Below are 26,845 nucleotides of genomic sequence, written 5' to 3'. Positions count from 1 at the left end.
GGTCCTAAAGTCCTGTTCAGGTTCCTCCTCTGACCTTCAGAGACAGCAATTTCTGGGCACAGAGACCAGCCCCAGGCTTCAACGCCCAGCGTGAGCGCCCCTCCGGACACCCGCCCACACCTCTTCCCTTCACTCCCAGCTGCGTTTCTATGCTCCAGACCCGGGACCATTTTATCCCAAGAACATCCCTTTGATAGACGCTTTGAAACGAAAACTCACACCCAGAATGCAATCACATCTACATTATTTCCCCTTAAAGAAGAGCCAGAAGCCCCCTCAATGCCTGGGACACCTTTCAACCCTTTCATGAAATGAGGAGACCGAGCCAGCATGAGTCCATTCACATATGCATGGAGGTGGACGCGGGAGAGACAGGTGGACGCGGGAGAGACAGGTGGACGCGGGAGCGACAGGTGAAAGCAGCGCCACACAGGGGTCCTGGCAGATACTCATGACAGGAGGACGCCTGTATCGTCCTACAATAGACTGTGCTCGTGCGCTCTGTGTCGCTGTAAGGGACAGGCCTCTCCCCTGGGCTGGTCTCTGAAGGTTCTTAACGACTGAAGCAGGGACAGAGAGCTCCCTGCCCGTCCCTGCCTGGCTCCTGGGATGCAGGATGTGACAGGAAACAGGTGGAGGGAAGGAACAACTGCACAGCCTGGAAGAAAAGGGGGTGAGGGTGGGCCATGGCGGGCCGCCCAGTCTGTGATGTGAGGGCGTTAACACCGCTGGTCTGTGAGCCTTCGGGTCTGACCCTCACGGCCCCAGAAAGCACCTGTCCCTGTCCGCAGAGTGTCTCGGAGGAGAAGCCCTTGTCCACAGGCCGGTGCACACCCTGAGGTCCGAGGGGCACAGCCAGGGCGGAGCTGAGGAGCTGCACTCGCCACGCTCACCAAGGGCCAGAGAGGGGTGTGAGCTTCCCCAGACGCCAGGCTCCCAGGCTAACGCCCTCTTCAGGGGGGCGCCTCCACCCCACCTCCCTGCACATTCGCCCCAGCTGCTTATCAACACGATTTCCTCCAGCTTCTACCCGTCTGGAAAAATTCTGTCATGTGCAGCACTACCACTCTCGTATAAATACGGGGAACTGTCAAAAGTTTAATTATGTTGTAAAACCACAAAGTGGGCTCGAATCTGCTAAAGCCGGACCGTTGGCAAGGGCGGCAGGTGACACCTCGTGAGGACCAGAGCATCAGGGCTTCTCTGGAACTCTTGAGACTGTACTGTGGACGCGAAGTGACACGTGATACCACATCACTGCAGGGAAGGTACGAGCTTTGAAAACCACGTACCCTGTAGCCTCCCCTCCATAAATTCTTTCAAAGACACTTGCTACCTGGCATTAGGATCTGTCCCACAAACCACTTTGTGTACTGTCTTGGGTCAAGGCTCAGACTAAAGGTAAATTCAAGATCTTAAAGGGGCCTTCCAAGGAGAGGGCTCTGAAAAAAAGAGAGGGGGAAACTACACAATTCTGCAAGCGTGGCATTGAGGAGATGGACTCCGAAAATCGAGCTGCACGGATAAGATGCAACGAGAAGCAAAACGATCCTGCGACAGGCTCATACTGATTTTAGGCTGCGTCTAGGTTCTAGGAATCCTAAGCCACAGGGAAAATGCCCATCTCAGGAGGGAGGAGAGGAGACAGACTTTTAAACAGACGCCGTCCCAGTCTGAATTCTGACCACTTCAGAGCAGAGGAGCTGATGTGGGACTTGGAAGGCGGGGCCACCAAGGAATTGCTTTGTTTCAGTTGCACCCCCACCTTGAATGTTTGCCAGGGGGTGCTGAATTGCCTGTCATCTGGGGGCTGTGGGTTTGTGTGAATGGACTTGTAGGAACGGAAACAGCCTCTGCGGAGTAAGGACCCACACATTTTATTACAGCCCCTGATCGCCGAGCCCTGACAGTTACCCCACACCTCTGCCCTTTGGATTATGGAGGGGAAAAAAAATAATTGTTCGATTTTTCTGGGCCACAGAATACAAGACAGGGTCTAGATTGTCCAGGGAGCTTACACACTGAGGCAAGAAGGCGTGCAAATGGGAGCAGGAACTCGTCACCCCGTGGGTGAGCCAGCCTTTGCACAGAAAGACGACCCCCGTTGCCCTCCTGGAGTCCACACGGGCTTACGTTTCTGTCTTTTATTAACATGTTCCACTCCAGCTCCCACTCTCTCCTCGAGGGGGTGGGGAGAAGAGCATCTTTGAATATCTATGGCATCCATGATTTCCTCAAGCCATTATTTTTTTCCTATTGAGATTTCAGCAGGCCCAGAGAAGGACCGACAGAGAGCACAGGTGTCTGAGAACGACATAATACTGACTTCTCTTTTTTGGTAACAGTCCACGAAATGCACGCCCCTCTCTCCTGAGATACGGTGAGGCTGGCGGGGAGCTGGCAGAGGAGTGTGGGTGGGACACTGTACCGTGTGACATCACGATCATGCAGCTGTTGCCCGACGGGACAGACGTGAGGATGAGCACTCGGCTCTGGGCTGGCCCCGGGGGAGGCAGGCAGCTTCCAGGTAAGTTCCCCGCCTCCCAGGAACACTGTCTGTCCAGTTCCCTCAGAGCCGTCCGCTGGGGGCTTGCCATCTCGGCCACAGCCTTAGCCTTCGTCCTCCCTCAGCTCAGTGGGTAAGAATTTATACTGCTGTTGGCGGATCTGGGCCAGTTTTTTCCTTGCTTCTTCCAGTTCTCGCTCCTTCTTCAGCATTTCCTCCTGGGCAGCGATAATCTGGAAAGAAAGCAACAAGATGGATGGATGTAAAACTTTCCAGGAGACTGCCCTGCCCTCCAGTGCCTGCCTCGTGAGCTCCCACAGCGCCTGCTGAATGGGACACAGCAGGGCACCGGGACTAAGTCCTGGCTCTGGTGACCAGCCTCGGGGCCACGGTTTGGGTTCTGAGACTTATGAGCCAGTTGACCCAAGAAAATAAGCAGAGTTCTGGCCACTAACTTAATAGCTAACGTCTATGTCATCCCTACTATGTGCTGGGTTCTGGTGTAAGCACTCTAGGTGGAGTGTCCCATCATCTTCTTGGGAGCACCGTGAAGTGTGGCCCATTGACCACCCCATTGTTCCAATGAGGAACCTGATGCTGAGAGAGAGAGTCCACTTCCCCACAGCCCACCAGCGAGTGGTGCAGGGCCTGGCCCAGGTATTCCCGAAGCCGAAGCTGGAGCCGTGGACACGAGATGGCTCTCACACATTTATTTCATGCTTCTACGATATGATCTGAGGAATATTCGTAAACAGGTATTTAGTGAAAGAGGTAAGTTTGTGTGCAAGAAAGCCAACTAGTTTTCTTTCCTGTGGGCCTTTTCAGAGCCTTTACTAGGCCAACGATCACTGTGCTTCTCCGAGGGGCGGGTAGAGAGTACAGCATCCCACAGACTTGTTTGATCAGAGACCCTTCGTCACAGAACTCCCCATGGAACTAGTGAGTCAGGAGACAGGGTCTGGTAAGGGTGAGTGCAGTGTGTTCCTAAATAGAGGGAGAGGTTTGGGAAGAGCTAAGGCAGGCACAGGAGTGAGCGACTTCAGTAACAGGGTCTCCGTGCTCCTGGCGCTGACAAGAAAACCAACCTTTTAGAGTAGATTTACGAACGGCAAGCCTGCTTTCCTGGTTTCCCCCTCCCTCCCAAGCCTGTGAATGCAACCTTACCCAAGTCAGGCTACTCTCTGCTACCACGTGTACTCTCATCAACGTCTGGGAAGGGGTCACCATTCATTCTCTTTTGAGCCAAGTATCTTGAGTGGGTAGCAGCCCCAAATGCATCCATCGTTTTACTTACAGGATCATATTGCTATCCTCCAATCCCTCTTCTCCTTTTTTATAGCAGAATCCCTGACTTTTAGCTAGGCATACGACACGAAGAAGACTGCATTTCCCGCCCCCTTTACAGCGAGGTTGGCCATGTGACAGTGCTGACCAATGACATGTGAGAGGAAGCGATGCAGGCACCTTCCGGGCTGTGCGGCCCCTCCTTTACCTTTTCTGGCTGGCTGGAAAGCCCAGATGGTTCCCGAGCTTTCTTGGACCAAGTGGCCAAGGACAACTTCTTAGGGAAGGTTCAGCCATAGGGAGAGAAAGTCTGGGTTTATCAGTGGGTAAGAATGCAGACTGCTTACACCCAGACTGTCACACAGGAGAAATAAACCTCCATCTGGTTTAGGTCACTGCTATTTTGTGTCCCTGGTATAACACAGTGCCCATCGTGGGAGTAAACACTGTCTGGATTTAATCACAAACCTGAGCAATGCCCCCCACAAATTTTGTTTTCACTACAACATCGTCATCATCAGCTTTGCCAAATGCTGCCTTCTGGGCTGCACGGACAAGATTGTCTGAGGCTCTTTTCACAGCATTTCCTGCCGCCTGGAGAGGAAACAAAACGCACATTGTGTCATTAGGAACAGCCATTGGGATCAGGCAAGAACAGACATGAAGGTGCAGTTCATGAGACTAGGAATCTTGTTATCATCCCAATATAACACAGAGGTTCTCTCTAGTTAGGATCCATCTGTCAGTGTCTATCAGTCTGTCTGTCCATTCATCCATCCATCCATCCATCCATCCATCCACTGATTCTACCAACATTGGCACCTACCTAATCTTAGCTCATTCACAGATGAATGAGATCCAGTTCCTGGCCCCCAAGGAACACAGTTTTGAAGGGAAGTACAAGTATGTAAATAAATGACAGTAGCACTGTGATGTGTGTGTTAACAGAAGCCCTCGGGGCTGCCTCCTTGGTTTAGAAAACCTGCCCTGTTCCATTTAGATATACCTGAGGACTTGGCTCCGACATCACTTTCTCTGCCCACCTGGGCCTTGCCCACCCCAGTGCTCCTGGAGTGCCCTGTTCTGGCTTCTCTGTAGCCCTCACCACCTTGTGATTGCCTTTCTCCCTCATGGACAGGGAGTAACTTGAGGGCAGGGGCTGTGACTTGAATCTTTGTATCCCCAGCACCTGGCACAGTGGCTGCCCAGGGTTGGTATTCACTGAATGTTTCTTTGGTCAAATGAAGGGCTATGAAATCACACCTTACCCCTGCATGAAAGGGCTGGAAGCCCCACAGTGATAAGGCCTTTATGATGTACTTTCAGAGGCAGAGCTGGGCTTTACGCCACCTGCTCAAAGATGGGCAACTGCTAGAGACAGGCGAAGGGGAGCTCTTCAGTGTGAGTCTAGATCTTCAGTGAGGGCGCCGGCCCACACTGGCGTCACCTCATGCTCAGGGTGGCTTACTCTTCATGCTGGGGGCTCGTCTTCGGCCACCGGAGGTTTGGGACGATCTCCTAATGGTGGTCAAGGCTTTTTTAAAGCATCTGACTTCCTGGCCCAGCCCCCTCAGAGTCAAAGATTTGTGTTTGGGGGTTAAACCTCAGAAACTTGAGAGTTTTTCTCATGCAACATCAATTGGCTCATCTGATTGGTGAGCTAAGGTGACAAATAGGGACTAGGAGGGCGTGCACAAGAAGGGAGTGCTTCACTTCGTCTCTGACAAGTAGTCATCATGTGTTTATTTTCAAAATAGCTTTATGAGGTCAGAACTCAGTCCGCTTTTCTGATGTTGAAACTGAAGTAACTTGTCTTAAGACCCTGTAGCTGGTAAGTTATAGAGCTGGGATTTGAATAGGTCTGTCTATTCAGAAAATAGGTGTCTATTCAAAAAGCCTCTGGGTCATTGTGAGGAACTCACACGTGACCTTGCAGCACCCAGTTAAGTCAGCAACAGTGATAATAAGAGCAATGCTGTGCTAGATCTGTGTAGAGCCCGAGGGCTCACAAAAGCATGTTCACAGGCCAATGCAGGTATCTCCATTCCCATTTTACAGAAGAGGCAAACTAAGGCCTGAAAAGTTTTGAGTGATTTGTGTAAGATCATACACTTAATACATGGCAGAGTCAGGACTTGAACCCTGGTCTCTCTTAACTCAGAATGTTGTCCTCAAAAGCGTTTCCCAAACCCACAAATCACAATTCACAAACGTGCAGCTCCCCACTCCCCCGCCCTGGGTCTATCCCAGGAGTCAGATGAAGGTGAGGGAGGTGTGTAAGAGAGAGACACTCGGGAGGACCCAACAACAGAAATGCACGCCAGGACTTCCAAAATAAAACGAGAGTTCTGAGCTTTGGTAGAACTGTTCAAATATTTCTGCCATTTATGAAACGGCTATGATTTATGTAAACATACTTTAGAACATAAACAATCTGCATTATAACACATAACAAAAATCTAGAAAATTGGAAACAAAATGTCCAAAGTATAGGGAAATTCTGGCATGATCGGCTGATGCAATATCATGCAATCATTAAAAAATGAGGCTCATGAAGAATGGACCAGTTAGCTTTGCACAGAGAAATTATGAAGCCTTTCCTTCAAGGAAAAAGATATGTATGATAAAATGTTCAGTGAAAAAAAAGCAGAATGTCTCTTGCCGGGATTACAACTAGACAAAACTATGTGGTATACAGATAAACACAGGAAGAGGAAAATGATAATCTCTGACATGTACAATGTCGAGGCTATGTGACTTTTTCATTCTAGCTGTGTTTCCAAATACTCGGTATTGAAAACGATCTGGAAAACATATGCCTTGGGAAGGACTTGATTGTCACCTTCACAAGCATGTTCTCTGGGCTCTGGGAAACCTCACAACAGTCTCGGACAAACTCCTCCATCCTCTCCCTCCCTCCTTAGCAAACAGAGAATGAGGACGCCCGCTGAAACAGGCGCCATCTCAGTGGGAGAGATGCTAAGATATAGACCTGGTGCCTGTGCCTAAGAAGCTCCCCACCTTGTCAAAGACAGACCTAAAGATAAACATGGTGGGCCAGGAAATAGGAACCATGAGTGGTCTGGCTGAAGCTCTGGCAGGACAGAGTGGGGGCTGGCTGCCTGAGGCCAGGAGGCAGGAAGGGCTTCCTAGGAGAGGTGACCTGGAGCTGAGTCATGAAGGACAAGTAGGCGTGCCCCAGGCGGGGTAGGTGGGGAGGAGGGTCCCAAGGCGTGAGACCAGAAGGCCCACATGGAGAATGTCAGTTTGGTGAGGCAGCAGGTGTAGGATGCATGGTCGCACGTGGTAGAAAATGAGAAAAGTGGCACAGAGCTGGCTGATGGAAAGCCTGGTGGGTCATGCCAAGGAAGTGAGACTGTCCCCTTTGGCGACACTTACCCGCTCCAACAGGAGTATTTTCCCACCAGCATCAGTGACCATTACCTGTAGCCGCCTCATGGCCTCTGAGTCCTGATCGGCCTTCACCTTGCAGGCCACAAGCAGCTGAGCCGTGGAAGCGGCGACCTGCTTGGCGGATGAGATGAGCTTTTCCTCACTGGCATGTCCCTGAACAGAGGCGTTGGCCGCCTCACAGAGGCTGCTGGTCGCAGCTGCCACCATGCGGGCCTGGGGACAGTCAACAGAGAAGTGACCCAAGGCCCAAACCTCCCGCAGGGGCTCAAAAACCCAAGTGGGGAGGAAGGAGAAGGCGACTCACAGCAGAAATCAGCCCCTGCGACCACTGTCCGTCATCTGCGGCATTGGCGGGGATGGAGCCCACCTAGAGAGTGGAGGTGAGAAATCTGCAATGAGAGCTGGAAGGCGCAGGGTGACCCTCAGCCCCTCAGACCCCACACTGCCCGAAACCAGAGAGACAAACATCCCAGATGCACAGTACCCCCAGGCGCTCCCCCCATCAGCACCAGCATGAGAATGGAGCACCCTTTCCCATGTGGGGCACTGGCCACTGGGAGACTGCACCAGCAGGGCCGGCGGGATTCCCCCTCGGCCACAAGGAGCCACTCTGACATGCTCCGAATGGCCTCTGCTTGGTTGCCAGGTATTGAGTTTCTGGGAAAATGGCGCAGGAATGATAGATTGGGGCCGTCTTTACATGCTCTTCTCTTCTGCTGCCTTTCTCCATTCCAAGCATGGGAGCCCCTGAGGCCTCTTCTTTCAAGGGCCAAGGAAAACTTCAGCCGCTCCTGATCACAGAACCTGAAGCCGTGCTGTGATTTTTCTGGCAGATGATGCAAAAACGGGTGGTACCTTTTCCTTAGTACAATTAAGTGCAGACCCTTAAGGAAATACACACCGTTTTGTGGGGGTGGGGGTGGAGTGAGGGGAAAGCATTAAGAGACTGGAAGTAAGATGATCTCTGTTTCTATTTAGAAATTATGGCAACAAGTGAAATATTTTCTATTCAGAGGGAGTATCTATGGGAGGGAATACCTTTACACTTGTGGGAGGTGAGTGGAGAGGTAACAGATGACTGTATTTGAATATGAAATTGAGGATCTGTCAGCAATTACAGGAAACACATCATGGCTTGGTGAATGTCAGGGGAACCCCAAGGTCTTGCATATAAGTTCACCCAAGGCCAGCTGAACCTCCTTTTCCAACTTGTTGAACACTTGGCCATCTGAGTCCCGCGGGGGACAGGGGCTCTGCCCCACTTGAGTTCGATTCTCTGGACTCTAGCAATGTGCATGGCACACAGTTGGCCCTTGATCAATAAACTGGAATTTTTAGGTAGGATATTCTCCTCAGTGACCCATTTTTGGTCTTTCATATTGATTAGTCAACAAGTACTTGGTAAGTAAGGTTAGCACTGTGCTACATCCATAGGGGATAAGCGAGAACCATAAAGGAACAGACTGCATGCCACTTAGGGAGACGTGCATACGTTAAAATTGAATAACCTACCACACAATGGTTTAGAAAGGAAAGTATGTCGTTTGAGACTAAGACATGTCTAAGTTCACAAGAAACTTCCTGGAGGAAGATGGACAGCCCCTGGTTGGCGTAACTTCCTGTCTGTGCTACACGCTCTGGGGTCAGGACACAGCCATAGCCGTCTCTCTGTACACTGACAGCAAAGGCCTGTTAATATCGAACAGAGTGACTGACAGTTACGATGACCCAGTTTCCCAACCCTCACCCTGACGGGATTTCTGTGCTGCCTTTATATGTGAGAGGCTCTCTGCGGGTACAGTTTGGAGGGGTGTTTTCATGTTGTATGGGAAAAACAGGACACAGGGAGTATCTGAAATCGGAAGACCTTCCCATAGCCAGGATTAGTCTAGTGTACTACTAATTCTTTGGATTAAAGAAAAAACCCACGATGCTTTCCTGCTAATGGAATGGAACAGGTGACTGGAGATGAAGCAGATCAAAGACATCTCAGATTGGAAACGAGCCTGGCCTTCTGGCCAATGGGCTCTGGAAAACGCTAACTGCAGAGTTGGACAGCATTCAGCTACACAGTGCTCAGAGATGAATGGGGCCATGGGAGTGGGAAGACGGTATTGTAAAGCCCCTGACTGTGGTGCTTATAGAACCTCCACCAGGAAGATATGACAGCTTACACCGTTAAATAGCCTCATGTACGGAGGGAATAGACGTGTCTTGTTCAGGGCCTGATCGCTGCCCTGGGTGGGATGCTTTCCTTAACCAGAAGCAGATGAGGGCCCAGAAGCCAAACCCAGGAGTCTGTTGGTCAGGTCTAAGCAGAGTTTCCAGTCAGTTGGAGCAGACCGGCCATTCAGCAAGGGAAGGCACGGCCCTGGTTTCCTTGGTCAGGCCCGAAGCGTTCACCTCCTTCCCTCATAGGCCCTCACTAGGAGAACGCCCTACCTGTTGGCCAGCGGGGTTTACCCACCTTTCCTTGGGCCACCAGCTCCCTCTGGGCTGCCGAGGCTGACTTGACCAGGGCACTTGTGGCAGCAGCAATGGATTTAGCAGCTTCCAAGATCTGTTCTTCAAAATCCAGGGTCTCATCCGCTTGCTATAACCAAAAGAAAACAGCATCACAGGCAATTCATATCCACAGAGGGCGCTTTCTGCCAAACACTGCTGGGTCACCTGGTGCTCCAACCGCCTATTGCTTTTTGCCAACAAACCACACCCAGGGTAGGAGGGCCTGAGCTGGGCAGCTGCCCCTCCATCTGCTGCCTCCCCGTCCCCCTAACAGATGAGCACTGTCAGCACTGTCATTCTGCACAAATGTTAAATCAGAACATGCTAAGGCTGACAATTTTCCCAGGCCAGACTCTTTAGAGACATCAATTCACTGTGAATAAAAATATCTCGAATAGTTCTATCGGCATCAATAACTCAAATCAAAATAATCAATAATCAAAATCCAAAGAGTGGGTGGTAGCACATTCTCCCAGGGCTGAAGGCTCAAAAAAATGGGTTGAAAAATAAAGAAAGGTGGCTATCCGTCGTGAAACACCTGATCTTTCTGGGGCAAAAACAAAAGCAAACCCGCATTCGCATTTTTGTGGCTGAGCCCGAGGAGAGTTACATACCAACCAAAAGAAGCCCGTCTGGTGGAGCTAGCTGTTCTGTGGCCCGGCCCCCAAGGCCCGGCTGCACCTGGGAGGAACACTGGCCACCACTGTGAAGGGCTGTCGGGCCGTTAGGACTCTGCTGTAAATTTGCCACCACCATGCCCTATGTGGCCAAAACCACTGGGGAAGTTGAAGTCAAGCTTCTGGGAAGTGGGGCAAATGTGAAGACCTGGGTCCTAGGCTTGGTGGGATGGTGCATCACCATTTGGAACAGTCAGACTAGCTGAAGTTCAAGGTCAACCTCCAGCACTAATATTCTGCCAATATGGTAAAGTTTCTCCTTAGGCCCCAGAACGTTAAAGATGTGGCTGGTCCCTTTTAGGTATTAAGAGAAGATGGTCAGGTATAGCAACCCTTTCCTGTGTATGAGTGTGGTAAAATACACATGACACAACATCTACCCTTTGGACCAATGTTACATGGATGAGTCAGTGGCATTTAGTACACTTGCAATGAGTATAATCGCAATATGGTTTTAAAAGTACCTACCTAGTGCCAAGGATTTTGTTAGGCACTCTCATATACATTAACTTGTTTTGCACCAAAGAAAAGAGTTATCTATACCAGCGGTCACCAACCAGTGGTACAGACCACTGGTGGTCCATGAGGTCCGAAAGGTTGGCAACTGCTGATCTAGACCATAGTTATCTGTATCCTTATAATTACTGTGGGAAAACTGAGGCTCAGGGAGGTAGAGAATTGGGCCCAAGGTCATGTGGCAGCATGAAAAATCTAAACCAGACCTAAACCTAAATCTCTCCACCTCCATAATGATATGTCTTACTCGCCAAAGGCCACCCCCCAGGGCATTAGTGAGGAATAATTTCAGGTCAGAGGCTTGAAGTTGGCTGGCTAATGGTCTTACATGCGACATCAGACAGGGTGGGCACATGGATACAATTCTTTTTGGGTTCCCTATTCTTAATGGTCACTTCTTGAACCATGAGAGATGCCAATCTCATTTTCATTTTTACATACTATCACACAGGGAGTGGATCTGAAGGATGGCAGCAGCAGGCAACGAGTTCTGAGTTAGAAGCTGCATAGTCTTTCTTTTTTCTGATGGTCTTGCCCTGGGAGCATTCAGCACAGAAATGGATTCCACATAGGGGATGGGGGCGGGGGAGCAGTAGTGGTAGAATATAAAATTTGTTTACTGAAATACAGAAATGACTCATTATAAGATATTCTGGCCCTGGCCAGTGTTGCTCAGTGGTTAGAGTGTCAGCCCATGCACTAAAGGGTCTCGGGTTCAATTCTCTCGGTCAAGGGCACGTACCTGGGTTGTAGGTTTGATCCCAGGCCCTGGTTAGGATATGTGCAGGAGGCAACCATTCGATGTTTCTCTCTCTCTCTCTCTCTCTCTCTCTCTCTCTCTCTCTCTCTCTCTCTCCTCTGTCTCTCTCCCTCTCCCTCCCTCCTTTCTACTCTCTCTGAAAAGGAATGGAAAAAATATTCTTGGGTGAGGATTAACAACAACAACAAAGCAAAAAAAAAAAAAAAAAAAAAAGAGACACTCTACATGAAAGGTATTGCCAGGCCCCAGAGAGAGGACATTAGGCCCTGATACATGTACTCAATGACCTTGAATTAAGAGCTTTTTTGAAAATTCATTCTGAAAAAGAGTGTCATGCATATAACAGATGAAGGCACTGAGGAAATCACAGAATATCTGAGTCTAAATTTTGCAGATCAGAAAATAGAGGCCCATAGTAGGTCCCCCAAATTTCCTAGACTCCCATCTCAGGCAGCCTCAGCCACATCATGCATTGCAAAATTTAGTCCACTTTACATGGTGGAGTGTCATCAGCAGATTTCTGATTTTTCAAATTTTAGGATTCACAAACATGGAATTTCCATAAAATGAAGTGCTAACTCTAAGCATGGATAGATCTGATAGAATCAGCTCATTGCAACTGGTTGGAAAGGCCTCTCCCATATCTTCTGCTGCCCTGCGGGCCTTTTTTTTTTAAAAAAAAACAAAAAAAACAAAACACATGCTTAAAACAGATATTCAACTTTGAAATATTTTTGACACCCGCTGGTTTTTCTTAGAATGGCAACTGCTGTAATGGCCTTTGATGGATTTTTCTTTTTCTTTCTGTAACACCTCCATGCTTTCAAATGGACACAGCAGAAAGCCTCATTTCCACATGACATTTGCTCTGATTAGGAGGAACTAGAGAGTTTCCCAAGAAAGGCTTCATAAAGCTGACTGGGATGGCAACGGGGATGGAGGGCGAACATTTAGCTGCTGCCATTTGGGCGGAGTCCCAGGATGAGACCTGCCGCCTGCCTGCTAGACCCACACCTTTCTGCAGGCCAGGTTTATCGTGAACACGAACCCCCACCCCACCTTCCCTGCTGCAAACAGACATCAACACCTGCAGCTTCCTCAGACCACCCAACCTCCAGCCTCAGAGAGCCTGGGCTCTCCCACGCCAAGGAGGCGTGGTGCAAAGCCACGCACCCCAGCCAGCCCTCCCCTCAGCGTCAGCTCCCACCAGCACAGAAGAGGGAACCTGGGAGAGGGGCGGTGAGGGCGGCCAAAGAAGAGAGAAGGACACACATTGCTAACCACACTGTGAAAAAGGAGAGAAATGGAATTGGCTTGGTCTTCAAAGGACTTTCCTAAATAAAAGGATCACAATTAAAGTGCAGGATCTATTAACAGAACTGGGGGGTTGGGGAGAATAAGAACGGCAAGGAGGAGCGGCTATAAGGGGACCTACGGGAAGGATCTGGAGACTGGGCGGGCGGGTTCCTCTCACTGAACCTCATTCTCTTCTACTCACCAGAGCTCAGCTGGTTGGTCTCTTAAGATCCTCTTTAGCGGAGATATTTTACTGATCTGACCAATGCTTCCCAAATCTGTCCCTCGGTTTACAAGACGGAGTGAAATCTTCACTCCTGCGTCCTTCCTCCCAACCACTGGAGCCAGTAAGATCATTAAAATCATCTTTTGAAGAGTATAAGTAATCCTATACATACAGTTATTAATATTTCTTTAAAGCATCAAGCGAAGACGATGAGTTAAGGACACGTTGTCATTAAATGGGCTAAGTGGACAGCTCTCGCAGAATCACCGGAGGAGCTGGTTAAAGAGGCAGAGTATGTTTCAGTAGGTCGGGGTGGGGCCCCGGAACCTGGGTGTCTAATGGAGGTGTCCGGGCAACGCTGTGGGAAATGCTGGCCTGGGTGAAGGAAAAATAGAGACCAGCGAACGGAATCCTACCAGCCTGTGATCTCCTCCAGGGCACGGGCTGTGTTTTATTCAACTTATGTATCCCAAGCACAAAGTCAGACAGAGAAACCTGTGTGACAAATAAACGCTTGGTGAATAAATGTATTCATTCAAAATGAGTCTCCCGAGTTCTAGAGTTCAGCCTGAGGTCGGTTTACATGGTTAGAGAAGGAGAAGGCACCGAGTAAGCATCCACACCAGTAACTGTCCGCTCCTGATTCCTGGGGGATGAAGGCACACACTTGGATGCACAGGCGCCTGCCCTGTTTAAGGCTGTGGGTTGTTAACTGTACGCCCTGCTGCATCCTTCACCTACCTTTCATAGTTGGTGACACTCAGTCATGCACATACAGTGGAAACAGTGGCACTTTCCGCATTTTACTAAGAGGCTCTCTTAATAAAACAGCGCTGGGCAAAATAACACGTGCAAACAGACTCTATTCTGCTTCATGAAGGTGTTAGCTGCAGCCTGGATACTGAATCTATTCTCTCCTCCTTTGTACCACGTTCTTTCCCCTGCTCCCCTCCACTCGAAAAGGGAATTGGCCAGGTCACCACAAGCTCTTTTTTTAAAAAAAAATCGTTACTGTTGAAATTATTAATGTCTCCCTCTTCCCCCTATTGACTCCTTCTACCCTCCCACCCCCATCCCAGGCCTTCAACACTCTATTGTCCGTGTCCATGGGTTATGCATATACATGCATACAAGGTCTTTGGTTGATCTCCCCCTCACCCCCCTTCCCTCTGAGATTAGACAATCTGAACTCTAACAACTGTCTTTCCTAAACTGTCTAGCAGGCTAGTCGAGGATGATTTCTCCTCACCTTGGTTTTTTGGTAGCTTCGAGAATGGTTTAAGCAGCCTTTTGCTGGTATCTTTCCTGTTTGGTGATCTTATGCAGAGCTTCCCCTTTAGAAAGTTAGAGGCCTGGTAGGTAAGCTCCTTCTTGGGAAAGACCACACGTTGGGCTAGCTCCCTTGCTGCCTACTCCCGGCACTTGGAGAACTTTGAGAGTTTTACTCTGATTGGTCTAAAGTTTAGGGAGCTGGAGGTTCCACCGGGGTAGGAGAGGGGAAAGAAGGGTGGAAAGGGGACAGAAAATGGGAGGCTTTTCTTCATTTTTATAGTGTTTTTTGCCTTTCAAGGATTCTGAGAACACAGTCTTTGCAGCAATTCATTCATTTCCTCAATCCCCTTCCCTCCTACCTATCTGATAAGGGTTGTTATAAGTAAATTATTAATATACATAGAGCATAACTGACTCATAGTAAATGATCATTAACCACTAGCAATTAATTTCATTATTATTTCTACTACTACATATGTTTTTGTGGTCTTAGAATTGTTTTATTCTGGAAGGGGCAAAGGGGAGGAAATGGGGGACATCTGTAATACTGTCAACAATAAATAAAAATAAAATAAAAATAAATTGGTTGGTTTTTATTCAGACTTTGACCTAAGCTAGTCTGTTTCCCCTTTCAGAATGCTGTTTTCCACTCATAATAACAGTTCTACTGGCTTTTTCTGATTAAAACCAAAAAGAACTATAAATAAAAAACACAAATCAAAGATAAATGAAGGGTTGAGTGACACATGATACATGATACTGACGGTACTGCTTCAGGTTTTAGCTTCTGATCTGCACGTTCTGACCGTGACTTTGGGGACTTCGCCACCCTCCTCTGGTACTGATCAGTTTTCTGTTTGTAACTTGACGAACAAGCTACAACTTGGTAACTTTAGCTTAGACATGCTGTGGTCCCAAAGTAAATCCCTCTTAGGAGGCACTGATTAAAATAAGCAGGAAATACTCTTTCTCTTCCTTCCTCTCCATTGGCCTCCTCCACGGAGGAGCCCTGCCTCCTTCCTGCAGTATCTTTACCCCCCCCCTCCCAACCACCCCCTCTGCCCTGACCTCCCTGACGGGTCCCTGGGCACGTGCAGGGCAGAGGAAGAGCGTTTCCTTTCTTTCCCTTCTCTTTGAGAATCACATCCCTGCCCCCCTGCCCTCAATGAACTTGAGGTGAAGGAGCTGAAGTCACCCATAAGATACGGCCAAAGGGTCACTGCCCCGATTCCTGCCTCCCTCCCTTTTCTCACAACTGGCCACAACACCAGATACACCTCATGGCACTGTCTTTCCAGTCAGGAATCATGCTTTGTTCTGTGTTACTGAAAGCCTTGCAGAATGCTTGCTATTAAAAACAAGGTCATATCATGTCAGAAATGAAAAAAAAAATTCTTTGGATATATATATATATATGTATATATATATATATATATATATATATATATTTATAAGTATGAACATTTTTAATATAATTCAAATGTCCTTGAGGGAAAAAAGGAATCCAACACCAAGTAACCAATGCCAAGTAGTCCTGCAACGTGACCGAGGCATTTCCTGCCAGTTGGAAGCTGAGTGGAAGAGGCAGCCACGTTTCTCCTTTGTTTGTAGTGAGTCTGGCTGCTAACATATTGCTTCTGGTGTGGCATTGAGAGGTGCCTTGGGGGAGACCTTAGCCTGTATCGAAAGACTCAGCTGCATCAGAGCCAGATTATCTTCCCTCTGGGAGGACCTGTGGGTGGGTTGTCTTTAGGACCACCACTCTGATCTATAATAATAAAAGCGTAATATGCTAATTAGACCAGACATCATTCTGGACGACCTTCCGGACAAAGCCAGGGCTGCCCGGGTCCTGGTTGCCTGCCGGCGGCAGGAAGGAAGCCCAGGTCCCAGGTGCCAAAGGGAAGGCGGTGCCGGCAGCCGGGGGAAGGAAGGCCTACTCTTGCACGAATTTTGTGCATTGGGCCTCTAGTAGGTCTAATAAAGGGAAAACCTCTTAGAACAGCTGGAACTGAGAAAAGCTCTTATCTGGATACAGGGCCTTGATCCTCCAGCCCTCAAGGCTGCCTGGCTCAGGGAAAGCTCCCGGGAACCCGTCAACAGACAAAGTGGGCAATGGAGAGAGAGCACTGACAAATGGTGATGCCTGTGACCTGGGGAGGGGTCACCTGTGCATCCAGATGTAGAATAAATGCACATTCATGCCATATCCATTGGAAAAGCTTACACCACTAGTATCTTGGGAGTGGTTTTCCCATAGTATCCACTGGTTTAATTTTTTTTTAAGTGAAAAGTAATGCCACTGAAATGACTCTATAATTGCAATTTCTGTTTGATGGAAAAACTCTTAAGGATTTTGTCACGTACTCTCAGAAAAAGGGCACTTGAATGTCTAAATAGAAAGCATGGATAAAGAAAAGGTGACAATTCTTTCAAAGATTAATCAGATACGTTTGTTACATCGTGAGCCCCTTGATATGAATCCTCTGTGTATCTGAGGAGGGTCTGACAAGGACTTATGGTTCTACTGGCGGGGAGTCACCTGGGAACCTGTGCTGCCTGAGTTCCCCGCACACCATTGCTTTTCACACCCTATCCATCTCCTGGCCTGAACCAATCAGTGGCAGATAAGCACAGAGCCCACAGTTCAGCCATATAGAAATGACCGTATCTGCTTCTGTTTTCCTCTCTGATCATCTGGTTGCCTTTCCTACTCAGCCAATTAATCAGTATAGCATGCTGGTCAATAGCAAAATTACCAAAAGAAACAAGGAAATTGCATCAATGGTAACAAATGGGCTTTATCTTAAGGTCCTATTAAAATGGTCTTTTTCTTTATTCATTATAACTTGCTATCTCTTTTCCCTGGTTAAACAGCTTAAACTGCACTCAAAACCCTAAACCAGTGGTCGGCAAACTGCGGCTCTGTTGACTAATGAGTTTGCTGACCACTGCTAGACTAAATGTTACCGTGTAGTTGGAAGCTGAGAGGATTAGGCAATTGTGGCATATTGTGTGCAAAGAGGTAAAGGGTAGTATATGACAGTGGTCAGCAAACTCATTGGTCAACCGAGCGGCAAACAGTGGCTCGCGAGCCGCATGTGGCTTGCGAGCCGCAGTTTGCCGACCACTGCCCTAAACGATGCCCCCTGGCAGGCAGGGTGAAGTTGGCATTGACTTGGGCAGCACCTTGAAAACCGCCTGAAAGAGCTCCTGCTGACACCCACTCATGGGTCACTTCTCAGTGGGAGAGGACTCCAGGGGTGGGCTCTACATTTTAACTCCCGAAGCCAGGACCCCAACACTGCACGTCCTTCCCTGGGTCATCACTTCTCTGCTGCTGTCGCTACACCTTCACCGCCAGCCACGTGGAGATGGCTCCTAGACATGACCCAAGGAGCCTTTCTGCCCCACTGCTCACCCCTGGCTCTCCACCTGTGAGGGTGTTGCACACAGACATACACCCGGGTGCTCTTTAAAGGAACACGTCTTTTCTCCTCCCCAAAGCTGAGCTATTAGCGCGCTAGTTCTCTTTCCAGGAAGCGGTGCTCACAGCCTTTTGTTGAGAGATCAGCACGCGCTCGCACATACTGCACAGGCTCCTCAGGGAGGAGGAGGTCAAAGACAACCACAGAAGGGGGTTGTGTGCCAGAAAAAATATTTCATAATCCTGAACTTCCTGTTGCACCCAATTAGGCTATGGAATTACTTTCTGATTGCCAGCTTAGTCTAAATATTATCAATTTCTACTGACAAGTCAACCTATAACAGGAAATTCAACAGACAGAGTGTAGTCCACACCACATTATCCTTATCAGATGCAGCTAGTCGTCACCAAGGTTTGCACAAAGCCCAGTGACTCACCATCCAGACAGCTGGCATGGCCGATTTGCTTTATATAGACTGCGGGTGGGAAGGAAAGAGCTCCAGGGAGTTCATTTGTGCTTGAGTTTTTGCTGAAACCTTGATAATGGAAATTACTAATTTCTAAAGTGACGATCGGGTTAAAAATGGACTAAAATGAAATATAAGCCTAGATGTGCTTGGAGGTTACAATCCTGACCTTTATTTCATGTCACAAAGACAGCGTGGAACCTCCCACTTTTCCAATGAGCGAGCCCCTTGAGAACTCATCACCGCACAAAGCTAAGCTGCCCGTGACATCTCAAGCTCTTAGGAAACATCAACAGTTACGATTTGTTTCTCTAATAAAAAATAATCTAGCAATACTGATACAGGTTTCCAATGCTACAAGAAGAAATGAAATATAACATAATGGAATGGAATGAGCGCTCCGTCTTCTAAGTCTACGTGTGATTTTAACACGTTCTTTCCTGTTGCCTCATAACACTGTATTAGGAACCCCCGGAGACAGAGCAAGACCCTGTAGGAATATGTTTGATATATAGTTGGATTAAATAACAACCTAATATATCAAACATATCACACAGAGGCCTGCAGAAAAGGCATCCAGGTCTGACTGAGCTCGAGACAAGGCAGAGAACTGTGGCTACGGCTGCAGGGTGGTCCCCGCAGCGCCGTCACCTTCTGTGGAGCACAGCCTGTCTGCAAGGGTGGAATCGGCGCCATTAGCGTATCGGAGGCACATGCACCAGAGCTCCCGACATTCCCATTTTGCCTTTATACCGTCTTCCCAAGCAAATGGTGGATTCAATAGTGCAATTCATGTCTGGGAAATTCCAGGCAAAAAGAGATGCTTACATTTTAAAGGGCCTAAAGTGGGAATAAACCGGGAATCATCTTCATAAAGCACAGAGGATTCTAAGTTTTAACACAGGCAACCTGAGAATGTGGTGAGCAAAACAATGTAAACAAAAACATCGCCCGTCCCCGAAACTATTCCTCACGGCAGTGTGAACGCTGCCCAGTTAGGGAAGGAAAGCGTGCTTACTCCCGCCTGGGGCCTGGGTGCTGGGTGTGGAGGTAAAGGGTCAGGGATGTCCCAGCAACTGCTGACTCACAGAATCCTAAGTCTTGTTTTTCAGACTATGAGAGGGGATGGAGAAAAGTAATCAATCTCAAAAGACCGGTTGATTTGGCTGTCAGAGTGGGATTTTCTTTTTTTAACTGGGGAAATAAGTCCCTGTATAAATGCAAGAAAGATATTTTCTTTCATGTGGATATTACCACAAAGCAGACAGCACTTCTAGACAGACACTAAAGCTGTGTGTGTTTTTTAATGATCTAATTGGCTTTATTGAATGATTCTAGTAAATAGAAAGGTATTCTCACAAAAGCCATGGTGTTTTTTCCCCCCAAACAGTTTTATAGAGAATATGAGCCACGTGGTGGGAGCTCTGGTCATGGGCAGAGGACACTCAGGTCATTCTAAAGCCCTCCAGAAGCTCCAAGCACCTTTCCTCATAGGACGCTGGGAGCAGCCTAAAAAAGTAGGCTGCCCCATAATGAAATGTAGGGACTCAAATCAACAGTTAGGTTACCTCCAACCTTAATCAAAGGATTCCTGGGAAGGGCCCGCATGCCCACTTCAGTAGCCGCCACTAATTCAAGTGCTCTTATTTTTAAAACATAGATGCTCCCATCACCCCAATTCCACCGCGCTTGTACATTCCCCACCTGTCTCTTTCACATGCAAGTGATTTTTACAGAGCTGTAACCATAATGAGCATATATTCTGTATTCTGTTTCTTTTCTTTGTTTACTTTGCATAATGCCATTAGCATCTTCCTTATGCTACCGTCCTATCAACCATATTTTTAATAGCTTAATAGCCACATACGTTTCCTTCAAGGAGACATTCAGGGCACATCTACCCTCCCAATGCTACAAACCAGGGCAAAAAGAATAACCCTCTCTCACACAGAACGTTCCTCCTCTCTGGATTTCCGCCTTAGGACAGATTCCCAGAGGTCAAAGAGTATGGGCAAACCAAAACCTCCCCCTGGGCCTGCACCAGCCCCTCTGACACTGGGCAGGCCCAGAGGGCTGGTATGGACTAGAACTGCCACCCAGAGCCCACACACCCTCTCCCAGCACAGCCACGGCCCTCTGATGCTGGCCAGGTAACCTGCCTCTGAGTCTGTGTCCGGGGAGCAGGGATGGGAACCGTGCTGCCTCGTGGACTTGTTGCCAGGACCAGGTGAGTTAATCCATGTTCAGTACCTAGAAGATTGCCTGGCACATGCCTGGCACCCAATCAATGTGAGCTTTTTGTTTGCTTTCCTTTTTCTTGTTCTTTTTGCTAAGGCCATCAGCTCATGGTTCTATGGAATAATTTTTATTTCAAGCATTTTCCTAGGAAGTAGTAGATACAAGTCCCAGAACCTAGTTTCAGTGATAAGTTACTGTTTTACTAAGTCTTCTTGTATGTTGGGCACTGTGTTCCTAAATGATCTAATTTGTTATAATGATCCTATATTGTAAGAACTCTTAATAACTTTGATTTTCAGATCAAGGGTCATCAGGTAAATAAATGGCCAGCAGAGGGAAACCCAGGTTCAGAGACAGACAAGAACTCAGAGGGACCCGGCAAAGGACAGAGGGAGTGGGATGGATGGAACAGGAGCTCTTGGAATATGGTGACGTTAATGTGAAATCAGCACCAGGCTCATCCTCGGGGAGAATGAGTGTCGGCTGACAGGACTTCAGCACTAGCAGACCAAAGCTCTTCCAAGAGAGGCCACTGCAATAAATCACGTCAGAAAAAGGAAAGACAAATTAAGCATGAAGCCTCTAAATGTTAGTCGATGGTTGCTGCTTGCTTCTTAAGCTGAAAGTCCATTTTCCATTCATGATTAGCTTGATTGACAAAGCAGAACAAAGAGATAGCCAGAAAATGGAGTGGCTTGTATAGGAGCCCACGCTTAGCTCTCAAGTTTGTTACAAAAAAACCTCAATCTCAGACAATCCAAGACCCTCAGGTCAGAGGCCAGTGAAGAGAACCCTTATTAACCCCCACACCAGACGCCAAAACTCTTACACTACATCTTAACGAGAGATTTTCTTAAATGCCTTTACCAAGTCTAGAGTCACTATTAGGAGATCAGGTCTAAGAATTCCATGGTTTTAAGAATGTTCCCCAGCTTAGTGGAGTCACTCTATGCTCACGTGTATTTTACACACAGCATTGATCCAGGCACTGCTTTTGAGCGATTTGGTGTATTCCAGTGCCCAGACTCCATCTTTTGCTCTTATGAAAAATGTATAATTTTAGGCATTACTAAACTGAGGGATCCAACTTTTTTTGAGGGGAAGATTTAGATTTTATTTCCGAATGTATTTGGGTCCTTGGAAGGGAGGTGAGGTTATAGGTACCAGAAAGGACTTGGTTGAATAGACCATAAAAAAAAAATAGGCCTCCTCTGGTTCTACTATCTTCTCAGTGAAGATAGCCACGGGGGGTGGGAGCTGGTGGGAGGTTACAGCTTCTTAACAGGGTTGGGCTCTGTCCCTGGACAGCACTAGCTCACCATCCTTTTTACTTAATAATTGTCCTCCCTACCGCCCAAACTTAAAGCCTTTCTTTCCTTTAATCGCTGTTTCTCTTAACATAAACTAATGATCTTAATTTCTAAACATTTATCTAGACGACAAATATAGCTGGAGAAAACACACCATCCGATCACAGTCCCCAGCATATAATGAAAAAGGCGATTATTGGGTGCACTTTTGAGATTCACATGGCCCCCTTTTAATTTTAAGAAAAGGAGAGACTCGGTGTGAAAGGCACGGCAACCAGAAAATTGGAGGGTGACAATCTCACACGCAGTAATAAGAATCCAACACTTGCTTTATACATAAAGGAACTAAATCAAGATTGTAAATGCCCGATTCCTCCTCTGGACACCCAAAGGTATTTTTCTGGCTGGTTAACCTGAAAGACTCACCCACTGGGTTTTTTCCAGACCCTGTTAAAAGCTGCTGGGCAGGCAGAGCAGGTGTGCAGCTTGCTAGGCTAACCACTCGGAACAAGACAAGCTCCCTGCAGCACTCCCAGCTTCATGGCACAGCCATCCACCTGGAGGCCTACTGGCATCAGACAAGCAGCCACACATGGACACTCACTTTTGGCTTTGCTCTTGGCTTCAGTTGCTCTAACTTCTTAGCAGCAGCCTCAATGGATGCTGCAGCCCCCAGTAATTCTGTTTCTGCAATGACGGTTGGGTCTTCTGGATCCACCCACTCTGTTCCTAAAATCAGTCCAAAGAGGGTCATTCAGGGTAGCTGCAGACCTCAGGGCAGTGGCTAAATTACAAACAACATCTGGATTTTCATGCAGAGAAGTTCCCGGAGCCTACCCACTACACTGTCCTAAGGAAAGCATCCTCGCGTTCTCAGAGATCAGCTGGGGGCAGAGGGATGCCTGCCCGACCCTGCTTTTCTCACCCAGCTGCGGGTACAGCCCTTCCACAGGGCAGTCTCATTAGTGACAGTTTCAAAATCAAGATCTCACGGACACGGCCAGCATGAACATGACTCTGACTTCTAACTTAGGGCCATGACTGTACGCAGGCATCCTCAGGAGACTCGAGACTATGCTGAGCACAAAGAGATTTACTCCGCTCTTCTCCTGGGCCCTCTGACGAATGGCCACTCACCTCAAACCAAAGGGAAACTGGAGAGAAAACCTTTCCCTGGTGAGTTGATTGCTTCTATGGAACCGTGAAGGGGTGTGCCAACAAAGTACCCAAACTGCACTGTTTTCTAAATTAAGGGTATTATTTAAATAAGAATAAATATTCTGATGAATGAAAACACAAATGAAAATAAGTGGCCAGGCCCCCACCCCTTTTTTTTGATGGAGCCTTTAGGGCGTGGCCAGACCCTTAAAAGAGAAGTGGGCAGTTCTAGATGGATATGCCATTGAAGTAGAAGTCCTTAATGTAAAGACTGGAGAAAAGATCTGCTTCAGGAGGATATTACTTTTTAGACCTAACTCTGTTTCCATTTGATTTTTTAAGGAAAAGTACTTCCCTGTATTCCTTCTGACTGCATAGGCCTGTGTGGCTGTGTGTTTTCTCTGCTCGGCTCGCTGTACTAGCTCTGCCATGGAGTGGTGCCCCAGAAAGGACACGAGAGGATGCCACCTACCTTTCATGGCTTCTGCTGCCTGGATGAGCTCAGTCACGGCACCAGCGACTCGCTTGGAGAGAGCAGCCAGCTGGTGCTTGAGCTCCGGGGTTGGTTTCTGAAGAACCTGTGGGTGAAGAACAAGCCAAGTGCATGAGGAGGACGGCAACCATTGTGACAGGAAGCAGCCTCACTGGTGGACACAGCTGGACATCCTGGTTTCAGGTTGTTACTTTGCCACCAAGTGACTTCAGAATCTTGGGGAAAATGAAAAGTTGGGAGCCAGGGGTTTCTCTAAAGTCCCTTCTGATATACTTCCTTAAGATTATATGGGAGACAAAAATCCTTAGTTGCCTTTTATTGATACCGTCATGGTCTTACATCTGTACTTTTATTTGTACATAAGATAAATATATGCACCTGAAAATTACCCAGTGCTACCTAAGCACACTCTGAGTGAACACAAAAGCCGGAGGCTATGGGTCAGCTGGGACTTGGGACAAAACAGCCAATGTGGCACCAGAAAGAGAAGTGGGTGACTCAGGTGGGATCTTGGGGACGAAATCGCCAAGAGAGCCACAGCAACCAACTGATCAGGAGGGCTGCTCCGAAGGAACAGTCCATTTCCAGCGTTTTCACTGCAAGCCTCGCTGGGAAGTCACGAAGACCTTCCCTCTTCTGAACTAGTTCACAGGTTTCAAAAATGTTTTGCTTTTTTGTGTTGTTTCCCCCCTGCCCCCTGCCACGGTGTTATAAAAAGATATTGAAACTCCAACCCCAATCCAACTTAAAAGGCATCCCAGCTGAATTCTTCCCCAATTCCTTCATGGCAAGAACTAAGAAATGGGAGGAGAACTCCGCACCGACCTCCACCGGGATTTACATTCTGACTTACATCATCTTGGTCCTTCCTAACTTCAAAATTCCTCTTCCAACATTCTTTTCTGCATCTCTTCCCGCGTGCAGTGGTAATCTTCAGGTTCAGAAATGTTTAGACATGCTGGCGAAAAGCACAACTACTCTCTCTCTAGACAATTCGGAGCCTCTGAGCAGGGGACGAGGTGTGGGTGTGGGGATTGGATAGGCCTGTGTTTGAACCTGGCTTTGCCTGCTACTGGTTTGCGACACTGGGTGGATTACTAAACCCCTCAAAACACATTTTCTTATCTGTAACACTGAGGTAACGCTGCCCCTCAGGGCTGCCATAAAGTTCAAATGTAGTAACACATGGGCAGTACCTTGCACAATGAGACCCCACAGGAGTTCACTGAATGTTAATTCCCTTCTTGGGGTCCCATTCCCTCTTTCATCCAGCCAGGTATCATACTCATTCTTAGGAGTCTGGAAAAAATGCCTTTTGGACCCTGGCCAAACCCTTTTATACCACAGGAGAAACATGATAAAAATCTGGTGCTGGGGGAGTTAATGGGGTTGTATTTTGACCAGCTCAAACATACCAGCACCTAGAAGACATTGCTACATACTCAATCTGATTTGTCAAAGATTTTAGAAGAACACCTCACATGCCTCTATTCCCACCCTCCTTCCTCTTATAATCTTTAAAATTTTATATTTGCTACTGTTATCCTCATTCTCTCACCCTAGGGTTGACACATATCACTATGAAGAAATTAAGAACTCAGTACAGACTTGTGAAGAAATGAACAGATAAATGGAGGAGTGAAAAAGACACCAACACACTGTTGGAATAATTCCTAATATGGTGGCTTCCTAGACCAGTTCTGAAACAACACTAGAACCATGGAGAGGTTGAGAGAAGGGTTAAGTGCTTTTTGCTTTCTAACACAGCCATGTAGGTTCCAGAGTCAACGTGCCTGTGCAACCTTGGTCCAATTACTTATCCTCTCTCTAAACTTTATTTACCAATTAAGTGATCATAACGGTTCTTTCATTATAGAGTTGTGATAAGACTATATAGAGATATATAATTTAATATATAATTTAGAACAAAAGATTCACACGTGATGAGAGTGAAGGGATGGCAAAAAATTTTCATGCAAAGGGGAATGAAAAAAAGCTGGGTAGCAATACTTATATCTGACAAAATAGACTTCAAAATGAAGTCCATCACAAGAGACAATAAAGGTCACTACATAATACTAAAGGGATTGATTCAACCAGAGGATATAACCTGGTAAACATATATGCACCCAATATAGGAGCACCTAAATATATAAAAAAAACTTCTAGAGGACTTTAAGGGAGAGATCGACAGCAATACAGTTATAGTAGGGGACTTTAATACCCCACTGATTTCATTGGATAGATCTTTCAGACAAAAAAATCAACAAAGAAACAGTGAATCTAAGTGACTATAAAAATATATCTAAGATCAGATATATTTAATTGACTCTTATAGAACATTTCACCCCAAAGCTGCAGAATATACCTTCTTCTCAAGTGCACATGGGTCATTTTCAAAGACAGACCACAAGTTAGGACACAAAACAAGTCTTCACAAGTTCAAGAAGACTAAAATCATATCAAGTATCTTCTTGGATCACAGTGGCATGAAATTAGAAATCAACTATAGTAAAAACACTCAAAAACATTCAAACACATGGAGGCTAAATAGCATGTTATTAAACAATGAGTGGGTTGCCAACGAGATCAAGAAATAAATCAAAAGCTTCTTGGAAAAAAATAAAAATGAACACATAACAACCAAAAATCTATGAGATACTGTGAAAGCAGTCTTGAGAGTGAAGTTCATAGCACTACAGGTCTACCTCAAAAAGCAAGAAAAATTATTAATAAAATAAACTATCTAACCCTATAACTTAAAAAATAAGAAAAGTCCAGAGTAAGTAGAAGAAAGGAATAAACATAAGAACAGAAATAAATGACAGAGATTAAAAAATATATATAAAAAATCAATGAAACCAAGAGCTGATTCTTTGAAAAGATAAATAAGATCGATGAACCTTTAGCCGGACTCATCAAAAAACAAAGAGAGAGGACCCAAATAAATAGAATCAGAAACTTTCTTGTCCTGTCCAGTGTGTGCCTATAAAAGAGCCTTTAGTTCTGAACAACTGTTTGGAGCTCCCTTCTATTTGCTAGGAGGGATTCTGCTCCATTCATGAACTGTTCAATAAAGCCGATTAGATCTTCAAATTTACTTGGTTGAATTTTTGTTCTTTAACAATATAGAATGTTCTTAGCAGCTTTATTTGTAACTAGAGGCCCAGTGCATGATTGAATCATGCACGTGTAGGGTCCCCTACACGCTTACGCTTTCGATCGCGGGGGAGCTGGGTGCCTGTCCGCTGGTGTACCAGGCCTTTCAGAAGCCTCCGGAGGCTTCTGAAAGACCT

General features: G+C 47.1%; 1 protein-coding gene across 1 annotated transcript in view; it reads right to left on the bottom strand.

The window, feature by feature from the left end:
* Positions 1-313: 313 nt before the first annotated feature.
* Positions 314-26,845, bottom strand: part of TLN2 (talin 2) — a 410,048-nt gene continuing 383,516 nt past the window's right edge. Inside the window, 7 exon segments of the mRNA XM_079767908.1 lie at positions 314-2,739; positions 4,259-4,384; positions 7,235-7,417; positions 7,509-7,571; positions 9,672-9,797; positions 22,503-22,627; positions 23,529-23,634. Coding sequence (XP_079624034.1) covers positions 2,611-2,739; positions 4,259-4,384; positions 7,235-7,417; positions 7,509-7,571; positions 9,672-9,797; positions 22,503-22,627; positions 23,529-23,634 — 858 coding nt within the window. The 3' untranslated portion in view covers positions 314-2,610.

Source organism: Cnephaeus nilssonii (assembly GCF_951640355.1).
Source record: "Cnephaeus nilssonii genome assembly, chromosome: 4".
NCBI lineage: Eukaryota > Metazoa > Chordata > Mammalia > Chiroptera > Vespertilionidae > Cnephaeus > Cnephaeus nilssonii.
The sequence above is the reverse complement of the archived record's forward strand: the minus strand, read 5'-3'. Positions and strand labels throughout refer to the sequence as shown.